The 25550-nt window shown below is 34.9% G+C and overlaps 1 protein-coding gene across 1 annotated transcript; it reads left to right on the forward strand.

The window, feature by feature from the left end:
• Window positions 1-295: 295 nt before the first annotated feature.
• Tars1 (threonyl-tRNA synthetase 1) lies at window positions 296-25032 on the forward strand. The gene is made up of 19 exons (XM_076857357.2): window positions 296-496; window positions 4294-4374; window positions 7694-7884; window positions 11018-11141; window positions 12580-12701; window positions 13197-13314; window positions 13576-13640; window positions 13716-13794; window positions 15089-15235; window positions 16236-16334; window positions 17174-17340; window positions 19116-19278; window positions 19397-19534; window positions 19868-19945; window positions 20115-20215; window positions 20310-20414; window positions 22614-22686; window positions 23903-24017; window positions 24526-25032. Exons 1-19 carry the CDS (start codon window positions 443-445, stop codon window positions 24672-24674), a joined length of 2169 nt encoding a protein of 722 aa, XP_076713472.2. The 5' UTR covers window positions 296-442; the 3' UTR covers window positions 24675-25032.
• Window positions 25033-25550: the final 518 nt, after the last annotated feature.

Consider the following 25550-nt stretch of genomic DNA (forward strand, 5'->3'; position numbering starts at 1 on the left):
AGTTACGCCCCGCCGTCATTCGCTACGGTGGCCGGAACGGTCCTCGACTAGACTTCAGAAAAGCAGAGAGGCCGAAGAGCGCATGTGCGTTGTGCACTTGGCGACTCTCAAGCTTCTAGCTCTGGGAGGGACGGAAGTCCTATTTAGAGTTTTCAGGTCTTTCTACAGCCGCGCCTTGATTTCCTAGAATCGCTGTCACTCAACAAGCTTTTCCATTGGTGCAAACAAGAGAGGGCCCGCCTCCCCTCGTTGTCAATTGGCTGTCCGTTCCGCCGGCAGGCTGAGGGCGGGGTTTGGGCGCCTTCAGATTGCATCAGCTGGTGCTTTCGGGGCCACGAGGTGCCAACGCTAGAGACCCCAAGGTCCCGATCCACATCTGCCCCGCCTGCTTTCTCCTCCAGACCGTCACTTTCGGGTTCTGTTGTCTCCTCGTGGTTCTTTGATGTCTGAGGAGGCCAGGGGCCCTTCAGGGAAGATGGGCAGCGAAGAGAAGCCGGTGAGTTGTCTGAAAGGGGCGGGCAGGTCGGGCTGGGGTTTTCGGTGTCCTTGCTGCCCGGTGGGCCTGGGACGCCTAGCAGGAAGCGGCCGTCGAATCGGCGGGGGGCGTTAGAACCCAGGAGCGAGGTCGAGTATCTTCAGCAGGAATCGTCCGTACTTAAAGTAGGGTGGGACCGTGCAGTGCACCTCCAGGGCCATCCTCATTCTTGCGGATGAGAAAACGGACTTTGAGGGAGTGACTTATTCAGAGCCACACATCGAATTAGCAGCCCAGATTTAGAATCTAGGACTCAGGACTCCCAGATTTGCGTTTTCCTCAAGCTTTAGGCGGGAAGGACATTGCACAACCTTTCTATGACCCCTTGAAGGTAAGGGGCGCTAGTTTAGGGAGGGAAAGCTAAGTCTCCGAAGTTTAATCCAATTTGTCCACGTTTGGGTAATGGTTTAAAGAAAATGGTGGAAACCGGATGATTCCATCTAACAAACTTGCTGGGACTTGCACCGTTCCTTTTGCCAGGGCTGATCGCTTTACCTTTAAGCCCCTTTCCCCTTCAGTGCCATCCACTTCTTAGGAACATCTCCCAACTCACTTTGACACTGTCAGGTCATATTTTTATGATCACCAAGCCGGGCGATGCAGGTTATAAGATGAATTGGGCCAAATCCTTCTTTTGAGGGCCTCAAACAGCCTGTTGTGTAAACAGGAAAACAGCCAATAGTGTAGGGCAGTCAGTCCACCGTGTGGGATTTCTGAGGAAGCACTTAACTTGATTTGGAAAGCTCTCTTGGTTTTGAGTGTGGAATAAAGTGTTCATCCGGTAAGTCAGGGAGTGTTTCCAGGAAAAGGTGAAAATGGACAGAGGATGAATTGTGACCGCAGGGTAGCATGTAAGAGAAAAACCAAGAAAGAGGTACAGAAGAATATTTGTATCCTCCATACAAAGTATTTCCGGTGGGTTGCATTTGTAAAAACCACTCAGGCGTGTGGGTAGAAGGTGCACTGGAAAGAGGTGAGGCTGTTTGAAGGAGGGTGTTGCACTAGCCCAGGTGAGAAGTGGTAAGGTCTAGTAAAAGAGCTTCCACTCCACTCTGACAGGACAAATCATTTAAAAAGTCACAATTTTCTGTGTCGTTCCTTCAGGGAATGAAACGGGAGAAAATGCATATGTGCATATTCTAGACTATGTAAATTTAAGATGATAAATTGTCTATACAAAATGTTTTCAATCTGTTTATTTTTTCACTTAAAAATGGCATCTTTATTGTTTATTAACTTGTTTACTGTTTTTGTTTAATAGTATGTGGTCAGCAGCTTTCCATATCCATGAACATCCCCCATACCATTCTTAATTATAAGTGATATACGGCTAACAAATATAATTTTTCCCCTCACTGTACCACTGAACTGCATTCCAACCCTCTTCTGAACAATTATTACACAAGAGCTAATATTTATTGAGTACTAACTATGGTCCTGGCACTGTGTTACAGTGTGTTACCTGTGTTATCTCCTTTCCCCCTCATGACAACTCCATGACCTGAGTTCTTTTTTTGTCCCAATCATGCAAATGAGAATACAGGAATAGAAACAGTAAATAATTTGCTCAAAAATAATATGTAGCCAGTTCTTGTAAGCCTCCTTCTCATCATCTTCTTAGAAATGAGTCCTAGATAGATACTTCACCAAATTATTGGAATTCCACATACTTGTCTTAGCTGTCAGTCTCTGGGATTGAATTTACTAAACAACACATTTTGTATACTTTTCTTTCAAGGCTTAAACATAGCTGAGGAAGGTAATTCTGTAGCTTCCTTTATTGTCAAGTTCTCTATTCTGATTTTTGGGTTGAAATTCATTACCTTTTCTGTTTTAAACCTGCAAATACATCTGCAATTAATTAACTAATTACATCAATTCTGTGGTATATCGAAGACATATGGGGAGTTCTACAAATCTTTGTTACTACTACTTCACTTGATTAGATAGATTTAAATTATGTTATTTATCTGTTGAATATGAATGGACCTTAAAAGGATTGGGGCTGTAGCTCAGTGGCAACTTGCCTACTGTGTGTGAGGGTTTGATCCTGATCACCACATAAAAATAAACAAGTAAAATAAAGGCATGCTGTCCAACTAAAAAAAAAAAAAAAAAAAAAATTAAAATAAACAAAGTAAATCCATATCCCTGGAATGGGGGAAGTTTTAGCTCAACATAAAATTAGGAGATATTTTTTAAAAATTCAGATTTTTTTTCTAAATTGAATAAGTAATGTGTTATGTAATATTAACTGAAATGTCATAGTTGATAAGTGGACAAATAAACAGTAGAGACTTGGAGTGTAGCTCAGAGGTGAAGCCCATTGCAAGAACCTGGGTTTAATCCCTAGCACCAAAAAAGAAAAAAGTGAGAGAAAAATCCAGAACAAACAAAACCCAGGAATATTATATAGTAATAACAAGGAGCAAAGTAGTAATACAGGTTCCAACATTATAATCTTAAAATGATTATGTTAATTGAAAGAAAACAGTCACAAAAGATCCCATATTGTATAATTCCAATTATATAAAGTACTCAGAAGAGGAAAATCCACAAAGATAAAAAAAAAAAAATGGGGACTGGACATAAACCTCAATGGAGATAGAGTATATAAGGCTTTGAGTTTGATTTCCTGCACTGCAAAAGCAACAACAAAAAATCCTTTATAAATAGTAGTTGCCAAGAGTTAGGGGGAACAAGGAGTGACTACTACTGAGTACAGTGGGGTTTTTTTGGTTTTGTTGTTGTTTGTTTAGGAAGAAGTCATGAAAATGCTCTAAAATTGATTGTGGTGATAGTTGCACAACTGTGAATCTAGTAAAAACTGTTGAACTGTATACTTTATATGAGTGAATTGTATGGCATATGAATTATATCTCAATAACACTGTTAAAAAATCAAAAATCACAAATACATGAAAAAATAAAATTCTTCCTCTCATCTCCCTTACAGGACTTTCTGAATTCACTTACTTCTAATTGAAGTTCACATTCCTCCTGGTAACTTTTTGACTCCTGGTCTGTCTTAACTTGAATTACGTCTGAAAGCAGTCCTTCTGCTTTAGGCGGCCTGGTTTAGTCATTTTTCTTTCTCTTATTTTTAATTTTAGCATTTTGACAAGCCTTTGTGCATACTTAGAACACAACGCTTCCATTCTCACAATCCAACCTGTTGAAATTCTTCCCTCCTTTACAGTGCCAGTGCCTACTGTGGTCCTAGCTTGTTAGACATCTAATTATAGTGCTGCTGCTATGGTCTTTTCTCTTCTGGGAGTTTTCTCACACATGGATGGTGTAGTTTCTCAGGAGAGACTAAGTTTGCACCTAGTAGGGACTGGGTCTTATTTTTGCTTTTTCCACTGTGTAACAAAATAATATGAGGCTAAACATTAATACTTGAGGAAAGGATAAATGTATAGCATGTTCAGTCCCCACCCCCCATCAATGCTTTCTAAATAAAACTATTTAGTGCAGGTCCAAAAAACCTGAAATGAGAGTTATTGGAATAGTTAAAATAAATGAAATTTGAAAAATTGTGCCTTAAGTAACTCCCCTCTACCCTTTTTTAAGACTTCCTTATTTTAAGTTGTTAACTTTTCTTTACCAGTGGTGAAATTTTTGAATCTTTCAGAATCAGGTTTCCTTTTTTTTAAGCAGATGATAAAGTAACATTCTCAAAACTTCTGGGGACATCATAAGGGAAATGTGTCAAATTAGATTAAAATATAAAACCTCTTTTTTTGTTGTTGTTGTTAGGTAGATGCTGTTGAAGAGAAACGAAAAGAAGGAGGCAAGAAGAAGAACAAAGAAGGATCTGGAGATGGAGGTCGAGGAGAGGTAAAAGTTGTCAAAGGCTCTGCTATCAAAGGTTGGCAAGTAGCGAACACTTTCCCAGGCTTATCTTGTATGTAAGGATTCGAATAGTTTATGCGTCATTATAAAAAGACCCTTCATTGGAGAGAAGAATTAGGAAAAATTAGTCTGAGAAGAGAAAAAGATTTGCAATTATTTATTATTGCAAAAGGAAGACATTGATTGTAAGATGATCTGATTCTGGGGTTATGAGAGAGAGAGAGAGAGAACACAAAAGTTGGAGAGAATGAGGTTATGGTAGTTTGCCAGATTGGATGTTGGCTTTCTAATCATTTCATTAAATGAAATGTTAAGAGATGGAGACTTAGTACTTGAGTTTTCACTAAATATAACAGAAACCAAAGAAAACCTAATTCCTTGACCTCTTCACTTTTTTCATGTGGACCTACTCCTGAGACTGTTTGTTTGTTTGTTTGTTTGTTTTGGGGTCTTTTTTGTGGTACTGGGGATTGGATCTAGGGATTCATGCATGCTAGGCCACTGCTCTTCTATTGAGGCTACATCTCTCAGATCTTTTTGAAACTTTAATTTGGGATAGGGTCTCACTAAGTTGCCCAGGCTGGCTTTGGACTTCAAATCCTCCTGCTTCAACCTCCTGAAGAGCCAGGATATGAGGTGTGTGTCGCCCCTTCTGGCTTTAAGACAGGACAAAATCTTTTTGATTTTTCTCAGATCTAGAGAATGCACTTTCTGTTCCCTGGGCTCAAACTAATTGGCATTTCAAAAGCCACCCCAGAACCTACCTAGTTCCTGTATGTTTTATTTTAGGAGGCAGTTAAGCTTGTCTTTCTACTTTATTTTTGAACTTGAATTGCTATAAACTATGCTTTGCTTTTTGTTTTAGTCATTGCAGCTGTTTTATTGGAGACTTTACAAAATGACCAAAATATAGAAGCACAAAGGAATAGGATTTTTTAAAGTAGCACAATAAACTGACTTTAAAGAGCTTTTTTTACTTTATAAGTGAACAAGTGTTGTGTTATTTAGAACATTGCCTAACCATTTCTTCAGTTAATTGTTGACTGAATTTTAAGATTTTCAAGTACATAGTAAAATGAATATTTCCTAATTCTAGTTTATACTTTCAAGTATTTGGACATGCTGTCTTGTCATAGTTTAAGAATTAGCCTAGAAATAGGAAATAAAGAGTACAATTACAGGACATGTATGAATAGAGAATTTTAACTGGACATGTTTTAAATGGTCTTGGATAAAAATGTACAGTGATATGTTCAAGACCTTGTCTTCTCCTCTGTGCTCCCCTCATTTATGTACTCGTCTTATTTCTCTTCTGAGGGCAACACTCAGGTCTTATTATTCATCTCTGCAGTCCCAGAACCTATCACAGAATATGTCTGCTCAAAGAATGTTGAGTAACTTAAGTTTAACATTAAGTTCTTTTGATTAGCAAGTGAGTGCCAAGTGGATACAGAGACAGACAGCAGTTAAGAAAGAGGGTCATATTGGTAGGGAGGACCAAGAAATGTGCATTGGATTGAGGGGTTCAGATTATGGTTGTACAATGATAGGCTCTAAATTATTAGTTAATTCATTGTTTTCATTGTTTCTTCACTATTAAGAGTTATGAATCCCTGGTATAATTAGATGAAAATCTCCCAAAGAACAACTAATGACTCAAGAATGGAACTGCAGTAGGAGGGAATTATAAAGATGCTAGGGCTTTTTCTGTTGGAGGAGCACTAGGGATTAATCCCAGGGGTGTTTTACACTGAGCTACATCTAGGTCCTTTTATTTTGAGCCAGGGTCTTGCTTAGTTGCTGAGGGTCTCACTAAATTACGGAGGCTGCCTTGAACTTAGGATCCTCCTGCCTTAGCTCCCAAATTGCCGAGATTGTAGATATGAACCACCATGCCTGGCTCATTTCAAAAGACAAAGGTATAAAAAAGATTATTTAATGAGATGTATATTTTATATCTGGGGAAAAATAAAAGTGCTATTTTGCAATGAAACTAATTGTTTGGAAGTTGAAAATATAGATATTTTTTAATGTTGTGGCGGCTCTCTTTTTTTGCTGTGATATTTAGGTAAATGTTATTAGCCTTTGAGATAGACATAATGGATAATGAATAATCATGACCATCAGGAACCGTAATGTCTAAGCTATACAGTGAGTCTGTAGAGCCAGATTGATTTAAGTCAATCTCTCACAGATGTATTTGCATATAAATAGCATATATTTGAATGTTGTAACTGATTGATCTAAATACATATGAAGATAGAAAGTAAAATTGAGCCATCTCTTTGCTTTTATATACAGCTATTAATCTCCACGTAAACATCATTTGAAAATGATAAATTCTGTAGGTGTTAATGGTTTGACTCTTTTATGGCCGCAGAGTCACTACTTGAGTGAAGTCTCAGACAATAAAGGAAGTCAAATCTTTGATCATCATGTTTTTCTTTCTTTGCCAAACTTTTTGAAACTTCACTGGCTGTTCTATATACAATATTCTGATTAATTTAATCAATTATATAGACAGTAGTGTTGTTTTATTTTCTTTAAATACTATAGGATGGAGTGTTGTGTTCTTTTCTTTAAATACTATAGGATGGTCGTAGCTTCTTTGAACTTGATAAATTTTTCCTTAAATGGAATCCCCTAAGTCAAATAAATTTATAGTTGATTTTGAGTGGATATACAGGCTGACCAACTGTATTGAATGTCCTCTGAACAAGATTGAAACAAAACTGAAAAGCTACTTTGTTTTTATTTCCATTATTGCTTATAGTTGTAATTTAAAGATAATTTAGTTAAGACCTTGATAGCTGGGCACAGTGGTGCATGCCTGTGATCCCAGCAACTCCAGAGACTAAGGCAGGAGAATTGCAAGCTTGAGGCCAGCCTGCACAACTTGGCAAGGCCCTAAGCAACTTAGCTTACTACAATTAAAACCAATTAAAGGGTATGTAGAATCAGTGGAAAAGCACCCTGAGTTTAATTCCAAGTGTCAAACCAATAAAACCAAAGGCAAAACCAAAAAAACCTTAAGAGGACATCTTAAAACAATACTGATACAAATAATAATATTTTGAAAAATGGTTAATAGTTGTCAATGTTTGCAGACCAGGTTTATTACATTATTTATGTTTTTCTATTATTTAGAAGTATAAATTATAAGAAGAGGACACTTAGTTCCTTCTTTTATTCTTATTTAGGACCAGATCAGAGTAGTGCCCAGTAATTGTTGCAATCTGTTTACCATACTGATGAGTAATAATGCGTTTTGTTTTGTCTGATTATTTCATTTGTTGTCTTACAGTTGAATCCTTGGCCTGAATATATTAACACACGTCTTGAGATGTATAATAAACTAAAAGCCGAGCATGATTCCATTCTAGCAGAAAAGGCAGAAAAAGATAGCAAGCCGATTAAAGTCACCCTACCCGATGGTAAACAGGTCAATGCAGAATCCTGGAAAACTACACCTTATCAAATTGCTTGTGGAATTAGGTAAAAGCTACAGTTCTATAGTTTGTAACCTAATCAAATTTTATTTTATTTTCTGGGCAGGTTAATATTTTTATGTTACTTTTTGGTTTTGATGTTTTTAATTTACCCTAATTGAAAATTTTTTTTTAAATCAAAGTTATGTGGAACTTTATAATCAAGATTCAAGGTTAATTTCTGAAGGAGTCTACTTAAGTCTTTTTATATGAAGCTTGTGTTACATTGATCATAAATGTCACAAAGCCAGGTAGACAGTGTATCACCAATTTTGACTTAAATGTCTGAGTTTTTAAATTAAAACTGAAGGTAGATCTTCTCACATGTGAAAGTTAAAAAAACTGTTATTGGCATTTGAAAAAAGCATACTATATTTATAAATCCAAAGAAGGATCAGACCTAATCTTAAGACTTAGTAGATTAGGAAGAAATTATTTCAAGTAATTGAGAATTGCATGCATACTTTATAATAGATCAGTGTGATAAAAGTCAGTAATCTAATATGGGATCAATAGTTGATCAATTTATCAGAACTTGATAAAGTTGGAAAAGCAACTTAAACCAGGTGTCAGCAAACTGGTCACAGCCTGTTTTTGTATAGCCTGAAATCTAAGAATGTTTGTTCATTTTTAAATGTTTGAAGAAAAATACAGAAATTTTGTATGCCTTTTATAGAAAAAGTTTGCCAGTCTGCCTTAAGATTTACATATTTTAAATGTATAAGACCAATGTTTTTTGGGATAGCAAGTGCTAGTTCTTAATCGTAACATACTAGAGAAATAGTCCTGACTGCAGGATTCTTCCAGCTTTCTATGTAGTTGTTTCATCCACAGCTAACTTGACAATACTTTTTTTTCATGACTTGACAACTCTCAATCCCCTCATTGTATTATTTATTCATATTATATTTATATATTTTTAAGTTTATTGATAATAATTATGTATTGAATTGAACCATGTGAAATTGTATGAATTATCAAAAATGGGCATCAATTTCATATTGAATTTTCATAGCATTAAGCCTAAAACATAAAGTAAAAAGCATTTAAACAGGTCTGGGAACCAACTCACCTGATTCTTTGTAGGCCCATTATGCAACTGGTGAGTAGAAGCACTTATGCCAACCTATGAGCCATTAGCCTTCATTGGCCGTGGACATTGCTTAGTACATTTTACAGAGTAAATGGGAGTGTTCAGTTAATTTGACAAGTACTACTACTGTACTCCAAAGGAAGTTGTGGTATCAAGCATGCTTCTGTGTGAACTCATAAAGAATTAGATGAACCATTAAAATATCAGGTTGCTCTTTGGTTTTAGAGATAATTTTGGAGGTCCAGTTGGTGGAGAGATTCCTTCTGTCACACATTGAGATTGTAACTGGTATTAAAATTTGGGCTTGTCTTAGTCTTAAATTTTTTCCTGTACATTCAACAATGTTGTCCTCTAGATTGCATTGTGATTTATTAAGTGATCAACTGGAAAATATTATTGCTAGAACTGTAAAATTTAAAGTTGAATTACCTTAAACAATGATGGGCTTTAGCAGCTCTGGAGTTAAGTGTGATTTTCAGTGAAATTTTTATAAAATTTCAATAACTTTGTTGTTCTGTGAAAAATTATAGCATGAATATGGATTACTTACAGATTTAGATGATTAGTGGTGAATATGACAGGACTTGTTTCATATGCTTAAAAGTATTTCTTTGAAATTCACTTTTGTTCTTTCATTGAAAAACTGAAATGATCCAGTATGGTTCATGTGTAATCTCCATTTTCTGAGTGACTGTTATTTTCATCTCAGGATACCATTTGAACTATAAAATGATGGTCATTTTCTTCCCAAAGAATATAGAAAATATTTATCACCTTTTTATCAGTTAGTTCTATAATTTTTTGGAAACTGTTTTACGCCATTAGAAGAAAGTATGCTTCTCACTGCCAAATCCATATTGGACTTTGTGAAATGCTTTTACTTTACTCATTTTATTGGCCCCATCTGATCTTAGCAAGAAAGAAAACACTGGATATAATCTATAGGAAAACCAATGGGAGCATTGAAACTGGAATAAGAATTTCATGGTTTATTTTGTCATTGTTTTTTCCTGAACCCTATGTGGGGTAGTTGTATATAATAGGTTATAACCTTTAAACAGAACAAGGAGAGAAGCACCAACACAGGGAGCCCAACTACTTTAATGCCTGGAGGTGATAGATTTATTTGAGAGTAAGGGTGTAAAGGATGCTAACTTTTCCTTTGAATGTTGAGTTTTGTCTGCTTTTGTGGAGATGCACTGATTATGATGGACTGTCATTTTGCTAACTGTGTGTTCTCCTTTGTAATTGGGCAGACCTTACTCAACCCTGCTGTGGTCATGCAGCTTTCTGAAACTCTTCACTTACATCTTCACCTGGATCTGTACCCATTTCCTCATCTAGATAGCCATCTCCTCCTTTTCTAAGTGTCTAGACTTTTTGATCCTTCAGCCCCTTGCTGCTTTAGTCTCAGAGCCTTTCCAGAATAGTCTGACCATGTTGTTTTATCCTCCCCATAAATCCTATGGCTTTTACACCTGGTATAATGGGAAATTTCATCATTTGATGATAGTTTTATGTTCTGTACTGTGTAATGAGTATCTGACATTTTAAACTGTAATATACGAAGTTTTATTAAACAGTTTTTTATTTTACCTCCATATTTGTTATAAGTGCTGATATCACCTTATGTGTTTGTAGAATTTATTCTGAGGTTAGCATTGCCTCTTAAAGAAAAGATCTAGTACACAATTTAAGCAGAAAAGTTTCTTAGTAGCCTTTATTTTTTCCTTTGGAATCTAAGTAGCTTGGCTTTGTAGAAAATTTACTTGTGGAAAAGTTAAACCACTGGAAATTATTATTCTTATAAGAAGCATTAAGTGTCAAATAATGGTGTTTTGGAGCTTCAGGGTCTTCCAGTCATATTATATTCTTGGGTATATTTTTTGAAATTTGTTGCTTTTCCTGTATATATCAGAAGATACAAAAATGTATATAGTATTAATATTAATACAAATAAATTTAGTGTTTATTTTTCTCTTCTTAAATGTTGTGTGAGAAGGAATTATATTTCAGATTCTTGTGTTTTTATGTATATTTTTTCAAGTCAAGGCCTGGCTGACAACACTGTTATTGCTAAAGTGAACAAAGTTGTTTGGGACCTAGACCGCCCACTGGAGGGAGATTGTACTTTGGAGCTTCTCAAATTTGAGGATGAGGAAGCACAAGCAGTAAGTTTATATTTCAGTGTTCGTTGAATTTAAGGTGAAGATATGACCATATGCCATTAAAAGGCAAACAAAGCATTTTATTTTATTGACTTATCTGTGTAGGTCAGTGGTTTTCAGGTGTATCCTGGAGCCTATAGATTGTTTGTGAGACTTTTAAAATATCATTTTGGTACTTTAATCATAAATCCTGAAAACAATACTCATCCAAATGACTATCTTAAAACCACGTATTGCCATTTGGTTTGAGTGTCTACATGTTAGTCCTTACGTTTTATCATTGGTTGTAGAATCAAGTTGTACCACCTTGTTTTGGGCCAGTGGTATCAACAGATGTAATTCTTTTCAAAGTAGTCCCTCACAATCCACTGTGATATCTGTGGTGATTTCTCCTTGTGCATCTCTAATTTTATTTAATTAGGTCTTCTCTCGTTTTGATATTTGGTTAAGGGCTTATAAATCCAATTTCTTTTTAAAAAACCAACTCTTGCTTCATTGATCCTTTGTGGGGTTTTTTTTTTTCCTTAAGTTTATTAATTGTGGCTCAGAGCTTAATTATTATCCTTCTTTCTACTGGTTTTGGAATTGGTTTGTTCTTTTTTAAGGTCTCTTTAATTTCAAGAGACTCTGCAGAGAATTTATGTCATTTCATTTCTGATCTCAAAATGTTGAAAGAATGGGCCTTGAGATACATTGTTAGGTTGTTTATTTGAAGTATTTCTGATTAGCTATAAACTTTCTTCTAAAAACTGCCTCCCAGAGATTCTGGTATGTTTTATCACTATTCTCATTTGAATTTAAGAACTTTTTAATTTCCCACTTGATTGTCTTCTGTCACCCATTCATCATTCAAAAGTGTATTGTTCAATCTCTACATGTCTATATAGTTTCTGTAGGGTTTTATTGTGTTAACTTCTAATTTCATTCTATTAAGATCTGATAAGACACAAGGAATTATATCAATTTTTTTTTTTTTTTTTTTTTGTATTTGTTAGAGTTGTTTTGTGGCCTGTTGACAGACGTAATTATTAAGTGATGTTCTATAGCCAGCTAAAGGCCATATTATAGCATCTGGGACGTGAGGCTATGGGCAGAGTGACTCAAAAGAACCTGGGCCATTAAACTCAGTCAGATAGTCTGCACTGTGAGTGGCAATTTTGTTTAGGGAACAAACTTCATCCTATTTAATGGTGCTAAATTGAATTTGTTTTTAAACAACTAAACTACAGGTTTTCTTCAGTACAAATACAGTATCATAATTAGAAGCCTTTTAATTTTGGCTGTGGATAGAATCACACTGTACTTTATAGATATTTAAATTTGTTTTTATGTTTCAGGATATTTTATAGTAAACTGTATCTGTTTCTTTCTATATATTAACAATATTAATTTGCAACTTATATGCAAGATTGAAGCCATCTTATTTTTCATTAAACTTCAGGTATATTGGCATTCAAGTGCTCACATCATGGGTGAGGCCATGGAAAGAGTCTATGGTGGATGTTTATGTTATGGTCCACCAATAGAGAATGGGTTCTATTATGACATGTACCTCGAAGAGGGGTAAGTTATGTCACTGAATAAAGAAAACTAAAATCGGAATGATTGTGGGTCTATATGTTATTTTTCAAGCTTTTCCAGTGAAGGGGAAAGAAGGATATAAAGCCCTTTGCTCCATAGTCATCATATATTCCTATTGGCAATCCCTGAATATTGCAATTTATTTGAATAGATTCTTTAATAAGATCTGTTCTAGACTAATGGAGGTAGGGTCCTAAAGTATGTTAGTAATTAAGATGAAACTGGTATTCTGGTCTCCTTTAAGCCTGGTGATAGAGGTGGGGGAAGAGGTCACTAAGGGAAAAGATTTTCATGTTGATCCAGGTATAAGCCACTGAAAATATAAAAGTGATTTATGAAAAATGCTTATTTTAAAATTCTACTATATGATTCAAGGGTCTAATTTGTTATGTTGAAATGCTTAAAGTATTCCTAAGAAACACTTTTCTAATTGTGTGAATACAATGGAATGTAGAAAGATTATATTCTCTTTTTCAGGGGTGTATCCAGCAATGATTTCTCTTCTTTGGAGACTTTATGTAAGAAAATCATTAAAGAAAAACAAGTTTTTGAAAGATTGGAAGTTAAAAAGGAAACCTTATTGGAAATGTTTAAGGTAAATGGAACTGTAACATGGGGCCTCCACTTTTATTTCACTCACAGATATCGCTTGAAGTTGTAACACTTGGGCTTAATGCTTCAAGTTGAAGCCATTTTTTGTTCTTTAGAAGAAATGAAAAGTGTTTGTAAAACAAAATATTGGCATATTTATTTTCATACATTGCTCTAATAAGATGTACTTTGAGTTCTATTTTAGCTGAAGTATTTAGATGTAAAAATTAAGTTTTGTTTTTTTAATCCTTTTTAAAATTTTTAGTACAACAAGTTCAAGTGCCGGATATTGAATGAAAAAGTAAATACTCCAACTACAACGGTCTATAGGTGAGAATATCAAATATCATAAAAAGCAACTGGTGTATATGTCAGTTTGTTAAAATTGCTTTCATTTTATTGTAGGTGTGGTCCCTTGATAGATCTCTGCCGTGGTCCTCATGTCAGACACACTGGCAAAATTAAGGCTTTAAAAATACACAAAGTAAGCAATGTAACTTTTAAACACTGTGTGGGAATTGGGAATGTATTTGTCTATTATAGATATATGTTTAACTTTTATCGATTTTTTTTTTTTTTTTTTTTTGTGTGTGTGTGTGTGTGTGTGTTTTAAAGATAATTTTTTAATTAGAGCATTAGAGTTACACATAGATAGTAGTTGGGTTCATTTTGACAAAATGAGTGTCTTAAAGAAAATAAAATTAAATATGATGAGAGACCATGTGATTTAAATTCATTATTCTCTTTCAATACTAATTTTCTGTCGGTCAAAATTACTAAACTCCTATTTCTCTCAGGATCCTTGAGCTTGTTCCTTCTGCCTAGAAAACTTTTCTCACCTAATATACACTTGGTTCTCATTTTTCCCACTAGAATTTTTTTTTTAAATTAATTTTTATTGTAGGTTGTTCAAAACATTGCATAGTTCTTGATATATCATATTTCACACTTTGATTCAAGTGGGATATGAGCTCCCATTTTTCTACCATTGTTTTTTTGGATACAATGAAGATTATTATTTTTTTTCATGCTACCTACTAACTGGGTGCTATATATGTCATCAGTTTTTTAAAAACTCACCATTCATCACTGGAGCCAACATTTTGGAATGGAGGTTTGAGGGATTCACAAGATCATGCAGTTATGGGCCATTGTGGCTCTGAAAGCTTTTGAGACTCACTGAAGGAGTATGTGTTTTATTCTTTTGTCTAAATTAATAATTGCCCAAGTGTTTCTTTTAATGTAACTAATCCTGTCAGTTTTAAATGTACTTTAAAGCATCAGAATAATTGGGTTATTTCAAAACTTTTTTGTTAGTTCATTTCCGTTTTTGCTTAATTATTTTGTGAGAAATGCCCTTGCAGTAAGAGTAATGTTCATGAAATTGTGTTTTGAACAAGTATTCAAGGGTATTTTTCCCCCACTTTTTTTTATTGGTGCATCATAGTTGTACATTATGATGGAATTTGTTGCATATTTATACATGCATACAATGTAATTTGGCCAGTATCACTTCCAAACACTTCCCCTTCCATCTCTGCCTCTAGAGTGGGCATATTTGAGGGGAGAAGAAAAGCCAACTTTGGGCTGCAGAATAAGTCCAGCCTCAAAGCAATGGGAGATGTTTACTAGGTGTGTACATTTTATGTCATTTTTTTTGTCAAAAGGATTGCTGTGACTTTGACTCAAAGTGATTATGAGAAATAATATCCAACTCCTAAAATAAGTGAGATGTTTATATATTTAAATGTTGTATCATGGTTTATCTTTATTTTCAGAATTCTTCCACATACTGGGAAGGCAAAGCAGATATGGAGACCCTCCAGAGAATTTATGGCATTTCATTCCCTGATCCCAAAATGTTGAAAGAATGGGAGAAGTTCCAAGAGGAGGCTAAAAACCGAGATCATAGAAAAATTGGGAGGGTATGTTAAAGAACAAAGATGTCTCTAGGTTGAGTGTTCTAAAATTTCATTTAAAATTCAGCTGTAATGAGTGCTAGAAATTCCATTTTGAAGACATGCTTTAGATTTCAGTTACCTGTCATGCCATGTCCTATCGGAATTGTGAATACTTACTGATTGTTCACATTATCTTTCTATGAAAATCCATTTTAATTACCACTTTGAGAACAATGTTGCTGACCTGCATTTTTCTGTTAAAAAAAAAAAAATGTATAACACTCTTTCATAGATCTGGGAGAACTAGTCTCACTAATTCATAAAAATATGGAAACCATCCCAGAAAAATTAATCAATTTGTTGCCTAAGGTCACCCATGGATTCTGTAGTTTTTTTTCCTTCTACCCATCATCTCTCTGCCTCTGAATTTCCTCTAAACTGCAAGTTAGGTTTCATAAAAACATTTCTCTATAAATTAGGGCTCATTGCCAGATGTCTTTGGCTATTAGATTATGAAGCTTAAGCTAGAGACAGCATCTACTGCAGTGCTCCCATGACTGCTGAAATGAATCCCAGCAGTAGTGGGCTCTCCCCAAAGGCTTTGGGCATTTGGTGGTGGATGAGGGAGGCAAGGAGATGAGAGTGAAAGAGTTAACCAGTTTCATCTATTATCGTCTGTTGGATTGTCACTGTCTTTTTCCCAGTTTAAGAGAAAGAGAAAAATAATGAAAAAACACCCAGCCCTTAAAACCTTGAGAAATTGGAAATATAAGAACTGTAAAATTGAGAGCCCTGTTCCGTGTCACTGTTGGTTACACGTGCCTGAATTGACGACTATAGCAAGCAAGGAACAGACTTGTGCTAAGTTGTCAATTAAATTATACACCAGAGATGTTGACATGTTTATTTAGGATTGGCATTAATTGACATATGGAACATCATGACTGAATTTTGAGCTGAGGAACATTGACTTTATGTCAAAGTTGTGTACATATATAAACAATCTTGCTTTTCTTTTACTCAGGATCAAGAACTATATTTCTTCCATGAACTCAGCCCTGGAAGTTGCTTTTTCCTGCCCAAGGGAGCTTACATTTATAATACACTTGTGGAGTTCATCAGGGTAAATGATATTTGTTTCTGTATTCTGAAGATTTAGAACGTGAAATGATTTTGTTAAATAAGGTCTGCTGAAAGGAAAGATTTATATTTGAAAAGAAATACATAAAATGATTAAAAAAAAATGAAAGTTTGGAGGTCTCATCAATTGTTTAAAAATTCTAATACATGATTTTGTTCGTATACTTGAGTATGTACACAGAAGCAGGTGAGCTTGAAGTTGTAACTATTGCCATTTACAGAATAGTAATGAATAACCAGGTGTACTTGCCACCCGAATTTAACATTTGCATTGGGTATATCTGTTCCAAATTTTTTGTTCAAGATGTTAAAAAAAACTACAAATATAGCTAAGTAAGCAAACAAAAAATAACCCTCTTTGAGACCCCTTTTTGATCCATTTCCCTCATTTTTTAGAAGAAGCTACTATTTTGGAGTTGGCGTGGATTTGTTTTGTCTGTTATTTATATATATATATCCCAAATATGTGTGCCTTTGAATTATTTGTTTCTAATTTATATACATAGTTGTCATTGTGTATCAGTCTGCAATATATCTACCTCATTAATATGCTTATTCCTTTATTAATTCACACTGATGTGAATTCTGATTTTTCCATCTTGCTAACAATGCTAAAATATCATTGTTTACATAAGCATCCTTATGTACCTGTGTGAAAGTTTTCTCTTTGGTATATGCCTGCAGGTGGAATTTCTGGGTCATGGCATATGTGTTTCTTGAACTTTATTAAAGATAGTATAAAATTGCTGTTTAAAATTTTACTCCTTCCAGAAAGGTGAGCTTTGATTTGCCTACATGTGTGTTCTGTTTATTCTCTAACAGAGTGAATATAGGAAAAGAGGATTCCAGGAGGTAGTCACCCCAAACATCTACAATAGCCGACTCTGGATGACCTCAGGCCACTGGCAACACTACAGTGAGAACATGTTCTCCTTTGAGGTGGAGAAGGAGCAATTTGCTCTTAAACCCATGAACTGCCCAGGACACTGGTATTCAGCAGCTTAAGATTTTCGTGTGCTCCAATTAGTCCTATGTTGTTTTACCTTCTTTGAAAGAATTTTTGTTAAAAACATTATGTAATAAGAATAATATTTCAGTACAACATTTTTGTTATATTATCTATGCAGTTAGATTCTCAGATATGTTGACACTTAGGAATAATACTGGTGTTAATAGCAGCTAACAAGGCAGAATATGAACCAAGGAGACTGAATGTGCAATGTAGCAAATACTCCAAGTTTCCCTTCTTTCTTGCCTTTGTTGCCCCTTTCCCTTGCTTTCATGTTCTATCAAAACCTACTGCTAATGAATTAATGTCCTTGGAAAACTTCTCTTGCCCTAAGGCTGCTCCACTTTCTGTTCATGAAAGACAAATGAAGAACAAATATTGGGAAGACTTGTGAGGACTGTGGATACAGGTAGCTTAGTGTCCACAGCTCATGGTAGGCAGGGCTCATAGTACAGGAGGCAGGAGAGAAAATGAGAAAGGAAACTCCATAAAGAAGCTGGTGTTTTAGTCAGCTTTTTCACCACAGTGACCAAATGACCCGACAAGAACAGTTTTAGAGGAAGAAAAGTTTATTTGGGGCTTACAGTTTCAGAGGTCTTTGTCTAAAAATGGCTGACTTCATTCCTTAGGGCCTGAGGTAAGACAGAACATCATAATGGAAGAGTAAGACAGAGGAAATTAGCTCAAGACACAGCACCAGAAAACAGATAGACTTCTCTCTCCAGGCACAAAATATGTGTCCCCAAAGCGTGTTACCCCCTCCCCCATTGACCCAGTCATACCTGTCTACAGTTACTTCTCAGTTAATCCCTATCAGGGGATTAGTGCATTGATTAAGTTAACTCCTAACCCAATCATTTCACCTCTGAAATTTCTTACATTGTATCATATAGGAGCTTTGGGGGGATGCCTCATATCTAAGCCATAACACTGGGTTAAACATGTCAGGGAGCCAAAGAGATATACTTAAGTTTTTCCAGATTCTTCACCTTCTAACAAGGAAACTGAGGCACTTTGGTACCTGACAAGAACAAGTTTAACTTTAGTTTCATTGTTTCAAATGGTTTATATCTATGTATTTTTTTTAAAGAGAGAGAGAATTTTAATATTTATTTTTCAGTTATCGGTGGGCACAACATCTTTGTTTGTATGTGGTGCTGAGGATCGAACTCCAGCCACACGCATGCCAGGCGAGCGTGCTACTGCTTGAGCCACATCCCCAGCCCTCTATTTTTTTTTTAATATGTATTTTTTAATATGAGCCTTAAGGGCAGTTCTCATATTAACTAATGGAAATATTGAGCACGTGTACTTTAATCCAGGCTTATGGGAATACACGTTTCATTTTCTCAGCAGTGGATAGTTGTATTTAATTCATGCTATTTTATTGATTCAAGTGCTTTTATTGCTGTGTGAAACATTATTTGAGAAATGTTGCTTATATGAACAATTAGAAACAAGCTTTTTTTCTTCTTCTTGTTTTTATAGTACTAGGGATTAAGCATAGGGATGTGCATGCTAAGCAAGAATTCCACCACTACATACATCCTGTTTTGAAACAGGATCCCACTAAATTGTCCAGGCAAACTGCAAACTTTCGTTCTGCTCAGCCTCTTGAGTAGCTGAGATTGCAGGCATGTGCCACTATGCCCAGCCAGATCAGTGACTTTTTGACAGTATTTCATGTAATTAAATATATTAGAGAAGCAGTTTTATTCACATGGAATAAACAATCAATTTTACTTTCTTCTTTAGCCTCATGTTTGATCATCGTCCAAGATCCTGGCGAGAGCTGCCTCTGCGGGTAGCTGATTTTGGGGTACTTCATAGGAACGAGCTATCAGGAGCACTCACAGGACTCACCCGGGTACGAAGATTCCAACAGGATGATGCACACATATTCTGTGCCATGGAGCAGGTAGGCAACCTTCTGGGATAAAATTACTTTGAAAGAAGTGTCAGGAAAACAAAGGAAAATAACTACTTTTTCTTCTCTCTCTCTCATTTTTTTTTTTTTTTTTTTTGTTAATTTGAAGATTGAGGCTGAAATAAAAGGTTGTTTGGATTTTCTGCGTACAGTATATAATGTATTTGGATTTTCTTTTAAATTGAACCTTTCTACTCGCCCAGAAAAATTTCTTGGAGATATTGAAGTTTGGAATCAAGCTGAGAAGGTCAGTGGTGTTTTTTAAGTATGCTCGCATACCATTTGGCTGAAATTGGCTTGTTCTATACTGAAAGAAAGCCTTTATAAATGGATAAAAGTAAAAGGAAATTAGAAATGGTTCCTGTATTTGAGTAAGCCTTTTTTTCTGTATTATTTTAAAGTATTTTAGAGTTGCTTGAATGTTTATTTTCAGTTATTAAGCTGAATGCTTTAAAAGGAGGTATGAGTGTATAATGAGGTGTACAAACTTATAAAACAGGGAATTTTATTTCCAGTCTCAGATTAGAAGAAGGAAAGTGTCAGATGAACAAAAATGCAAATCATTTTGCTTTATCCTCAGCAACTTGAAAACAGCCTGAATGAATTTGGTGAAAAGTGGGAGTTAAACCCTGGTGATGGAGCTTTCTATGGTCCAAAGGTAAGTACCAAAGTTTATTAGGATAATGCAGTTTTCTTTTCTGAAAGAAGACAGTTTGCTGTTAAGTAGTTTGAATAAAAAGAAAAAGCAAAATCAGCACTAATCCAGAGATTGAGCTCAGCTTTAATATCTGTACCATCTAAATAATAACCTAGTTTTTGCTTTGCAGATTGACATACAGATAAAAGATGCAATTGGTCGCTACCACCAGTGTGCAACAATTCAGCTAGATTTTCAGTTGCCCATCAGATTTAATCTTACTTTTGTAAGGTAAGTTTCTAGTATCTGCTCTGAATAGTCTTCTCCAGAGACCTACAAGGAGAAGTATAGATAAAAAAGCAAAATAAATTATTTTTCTTTATAGCCATGATGGTGATGACAAAAAAAGGCCAGTGATTATTCATCGAGCCATCTTGGGGTCAGTGGAAAGAATGATTGCTATCCTCACTGAAAACTATGGGGGCAAATGGTAATTTTTGTCTGTTTTCTTTTGTTTTTGCTAATTAATGTAAATTGCCTAGAAATAATCTACTTTCCAGTATAGGTATGAAATGGGAAGGGAGAATGATTTGTTTGATCATTTATAGTATAATGACAAGTGTTCACTAAAAGTAAGAAATTATAATCATAACTCAAACTTTTTATCATGAAGAATATTTGTTAGGTCTGCAGGTATAGTAGCTCGGTGGAAAATCTCGAGTTCAAAACCCACCATAAAACAACAACAACAACAAAACTTGCTATTAGTATTTATTTTTCAGAACTTGATATGTTTAAATGTTTCTGATTAGCAGTTATTCAGTAAAAAGCACACATAGGGATTAGGGATAGAGCCCAGTGGTAGAAAACTTGTCTCATGCTCAAGGACTGGGTTTGATTCACTGGCACTTGGAGGAAGAAAAGGAGCAGTGGCAGCATACAGAATTTGATCTTAATTGTTTTGTGAGTAATGTAACTTTGTTTGGGATTTATATGGTTTTACTTTTTTGCCTGAGTAAACAGAGAGGCTTTTGGCTTACCTTATTCAGCTTTGTAGATCAGAGTAAGCATGTGTTTTAACATCTTTTAGAAACCAAACACTTTTTAATTAAAAATTATTATGCAAGCTAAATGGAACAATGTGTTATGACTCCTTACTATGAGGGATTATTTTCATATGAACACTTGACCTACATTTTATTTTATCTGGCCCACAGTGAAGTTGGAAGCAGTACAGGGTTATCAGACACCCATTTATAGGACCTGCAGAATTAGACATCTTGATTTAAAACTTTTGTATGATGTTATAAATTGGTTTAATCTTATATATTGCTGTCATTTCAGTATAAATTAAATTTGATTAGTTCAGACATTAAGAGGAATTTTTCATACTTGTCAATGAAGTAAGATAATTTCTTTTCAGTTATATTTCATAAAATATGGGTAACATTTCTCCATATGACATCTAGAGAATTAGGGGGTACTCAGCCAATTTCTCTGTCAAACCTTTAGTGGATTGAGAAGAGCCCAATGGGTAGGATTTAGTTCCTCTTCTAGCCTTTTACCTGATATAAGAAGATGGCTGAAATGGAAGAATGATGGAGAAAACATGGGCCTATTTTTCAGCTGCGGGAAGATTTGATACCTGAAGTGTTCTGATGGGAGAATTGCAGATAGTTGGGTTTTGTTTTTCTTTGTGTATATGGGGAGAATATGTATAAATTCAAATAATACCGAAATGACTAATGCATAGGAATAAAAGAATTTATAGCATCTTACAAAAATTATAAATCAATACAACTAATATATACTGTATATATATGTGTGTGTGTTACTATACTGTGTATTATTATATATGTGTTAATGTACACATATATAGTGATATACATATTTTATAAAATATATATATTATATATATGAATATGTGTGTGTGCGTGTGTATATACATATACATACATATATATATGTATATATATATGTATGTATATATACACATATATATATAAATTCTGCTGGGGATGGAACCCAGGGATGCTGTATCATTGAGCTACATTCCCAGTCCTTTTAATTTTTTTATTTTGAGACAGGATCTTGCTAAGTTTGCTGAGGCTGGCCTCAAATTGTGACCTTCTGTCTCAGCCTGCCAATTCTCTAGGATTTATAGGCATGCACCTCACTCCCAACAGCACGAAATCATCTTTTAGTCAAGTGCCATTATCATTCCTTCTTATCAGTTAATTTTATGAATCCTGTAAAAGAATCTTAAATAAACTAGGGTGCTATCTATATCCCCCATGGAAAATAAGTAGTAAGATAATCTGAACAGTTAATCTCTCTGCAGTTATTTTAACATTTTGTTAACCCCTCTCACAGCCAGTACATGGTGCTTTGTTTTGTGATGTATTAAAGTGTGCGGCCCACTCCCTATCAGTTTTCTTTGTTATCTGCTTAACAATGCAAGTCACAGTTACAGCTTTTCCTTATTGAGTGTTCATTTTCTTTTCTCAAGTCTCCTCCCCTTAGTATTTAGTACAAAACTTAAAGAAAAAGCCAAGTTTTTAAAGTTCTGAAAGTAGACCTTTCATATTTCAAGAAGACATACTAAAGAGTAGACTATTAGAAATATGCCATCCTTGTATAGTGAAATGTGCTGAAATCCACATTAAATATTTTTATTTTCTTCTTCAAGGCCTTTCTGGCTATCTCCTCGCCAGGTAATGGTAGTTCCAGTGGGGCCAACATGTGATGAATATGCCCAACAGGTAATCCTTAAGTATGACTTCTCTTTAAATTTGTTAAGCTTTTCAGATCTCATAAGCCGTGTACTTTTTTTTAAGTTGGTGCGTTATAGTTCTTTATAATAGTGGGATTCATTATTCCATATTTTTATGTGCACATAGTTTTATCAACCTCATTCAGTACCTAGTACCTTCCTTTCCCTGCCTTCCCTCTTCTCCATGATCCTCTTGCTCTAATCTCCTGATCTCCCTTCTATCACTATTATTATTGTTATTATTATTATTATTTTAATAATGCATTATGATTTTATGGTATTTATGTGGGATATTGTAATTGTGTGTGTGTATGTGTGTAGGATTCATTGTGGCATTTTCTGCATGGACATAGTGTAATTTGGTAGGTTTTGTTCCACAGTACTTCCTCATGCCCTCCCCTCCTCCTTCCCTCTTGATCCCCTTTCTTGACTCTATTGGTCTCCCTTCTATTTTCATAATATCCCTTTTTTAATTTCTTTTTTTGTATAAGCCATAACATTCTTCACTTAAAGATTAGAACAATATGTTTTGCTATAGTAATAATTTCATACTAAAGAATTTCAAATGATTAACAGTTGATCAGTGAACAATACTATAACATCAAAGTCATCCCGATTCTAGATTTTCAAAATAAATTGCATTCAATTTTTTAAAATATTTTTTTAGCTGTAGATGGACATAATTCCTTTATTTGTTTATCTTTATGTAGTGCTGAGGATGGAACCCAGTGCCTCACCGGTGCTAGGCAAGTGCTCTACCACTGAACCACAACCCCAGCTCTCACATATTATTTTCAAGAAATTAATAAACTTACCAGTTGACACAAACCATTCAGGCAAACTGTTTTTACCCCTACACATGGTATTTTTATATGGAGGCTGTTAAATAATTTATTGCCCAGAAACTACATTAGAATCTTGACATATATTTTATGAAAGGATTTCTTTCCCTTTGTAATGTACCTTTCATGAAATTTGATTGTCTTCTGATGTTTAAGGATTTTCTAAAACATCTCAAGAGCAAAATGATTTTTTAAAATGTACACCCAAGTCGTGGTAGTTTGTACTTCAGTATACCTATTAGCATCCTTTTTATTTTTAATGCTTTCATGACTATCTAAATCTTATGTTAAATAAATTCACTTAAAGGTCCAAGTAAAAAATTTCTAATTTTAGATCTGATGCAATCTTTGTTCCTTTAACAGGTACGACAACAATTCCACGATGCTAAGTTCATGGCAGACATTGATCTGGATCCAGGCTGTACCTTGAATAAGAAGATCAGAAATGCACAATTAGCACAGTATAACTTCATCCTAGGTAAGAAAGAGAATTTGCCAAACCTTAGGAAAACCTACACAAATCTTGAGACTTAGACTTAAATGAATTGTGGTTAAACATATTTAGTTCCTTCCTGTCCTTTTTTCTTGTGGTCCTGGGGATTGAACTCATAGCTTTGTGCATGCTGGTCTCCTTCTACTTCTGACAAATAATTCAGTACCTTCAATTGGTAACAAAGGGAAATTTTGGTATGGGGAGAAAAAGGTTTGTCTAAAATTTTTTCTCCTTCATATCATGCTGCTTTTATCTGTTATTTTTTTTTTTTTTTAAGTTGACTGACTGGATTAAGGGATTCAGTCAGTGTAGAAGTTACATGTACTGCAAATTTATTGGTTTTTTTAAGTCAGTTTCCCAGGTATATACATGGTTACCTGTATGTTTTGATACGAAGTTTCAGTGTGGCTTTTGGGTGCTTGGATCATTTCTGTTCATACATTCAAATTTAATCCTTCCAAAGTCTCATGAATCTTTATTTCTTCTCTTTTAGTTGTTGGTGAAAAAGAGAAAACCAGTGGCACTGTTAATATCCGTACAAGAGACAATAAGGTCCACGGTGAACGTACTGTTTCTGAAACCATTGAACGGCTGCAGCAACTCAAGAAGTCCCGCAGCAAACAGGCAGAAGAAGAATTTTAATATAGAACTTTGTCCACACTGGCTAAATGGAAATGGAGTCCATCTGGAACACATTAGTTCACACTTAGTCTTGGTAGCTCAGCAGAGTCTGCCTAGATGATTGCAAGATCAACCTTTTTTGACCTAGATAGGTTTTTGACAATAAGTATTTGATAGAGTTAATTAAGAGACCCATTAAATTATTTTTATTCATTAAATACCTGAGCAATGGTAGAACATGAAGAATCCTTTAGTAGTAATATGGGAAGATTTTTTGTAAATTTAATACATTGGAAATTTTTTTTCAGATTCAATTAAGATAAAAGAAAGCCTAGGATTGGATTATGATGTGAAAATAAAAATTATTAACAAACTTCAATATGGCTTGTCTTTCACGTACATACACATACACCTGGAACGATTTGTATAATTCAGGCCAGGTGCAGTGGCATACATCTATAATCTCAGCAGCTCAGGTGGCTGAGGCAGGAAATTCAAAAGTTCAAAGCCAGCCTCAGCAACTTACTGAGATCTTATCTCTAAATAAAATATTTTTAAAAGGCCTAGAGATGTAGCTCAGTGGTTGAGCACCCCTAGGTTCAGTCCCCGGTACCAAAAAAAAAAAAATCTTTTGTGTGGAATTCAATATTTATTTTGAAAATTCTATAACAAGTATGATGCAGAGTGGGTAGAGGGGGCAAATTTACAGCGTATGCTTTTTTCAAATGGTTGTGAGTTAGGTGCTGCCTTCTTATATGTACAGTAAATATCTTGTTTTGAAATGTTGCTTTTGTTTGTCTTTTAGTGGGCATCTTTTAAAAGAACTAAAAATCACCATTAATCTAATAGAGTAGATTTACACAAATATTTAAGGTAAAGGATATATCTATGGATAGA

Source organism: Callospermophilus lateralis, chromosome 5 (genome assembly GCF_048772815.1).
Source record: "Callospermophilus lateralis isolate mCalLat2 chromosome 5, mCalLat2.hap1, whole genome shotgun sequence".
In the NCBI taxonomy this organism is placed as follows: Eukaryota; Metazoa; Chordata; class Mammalia; order Rodentia; family Sciuridae; genus Callospermophilus; species Callospermophilus lateralis.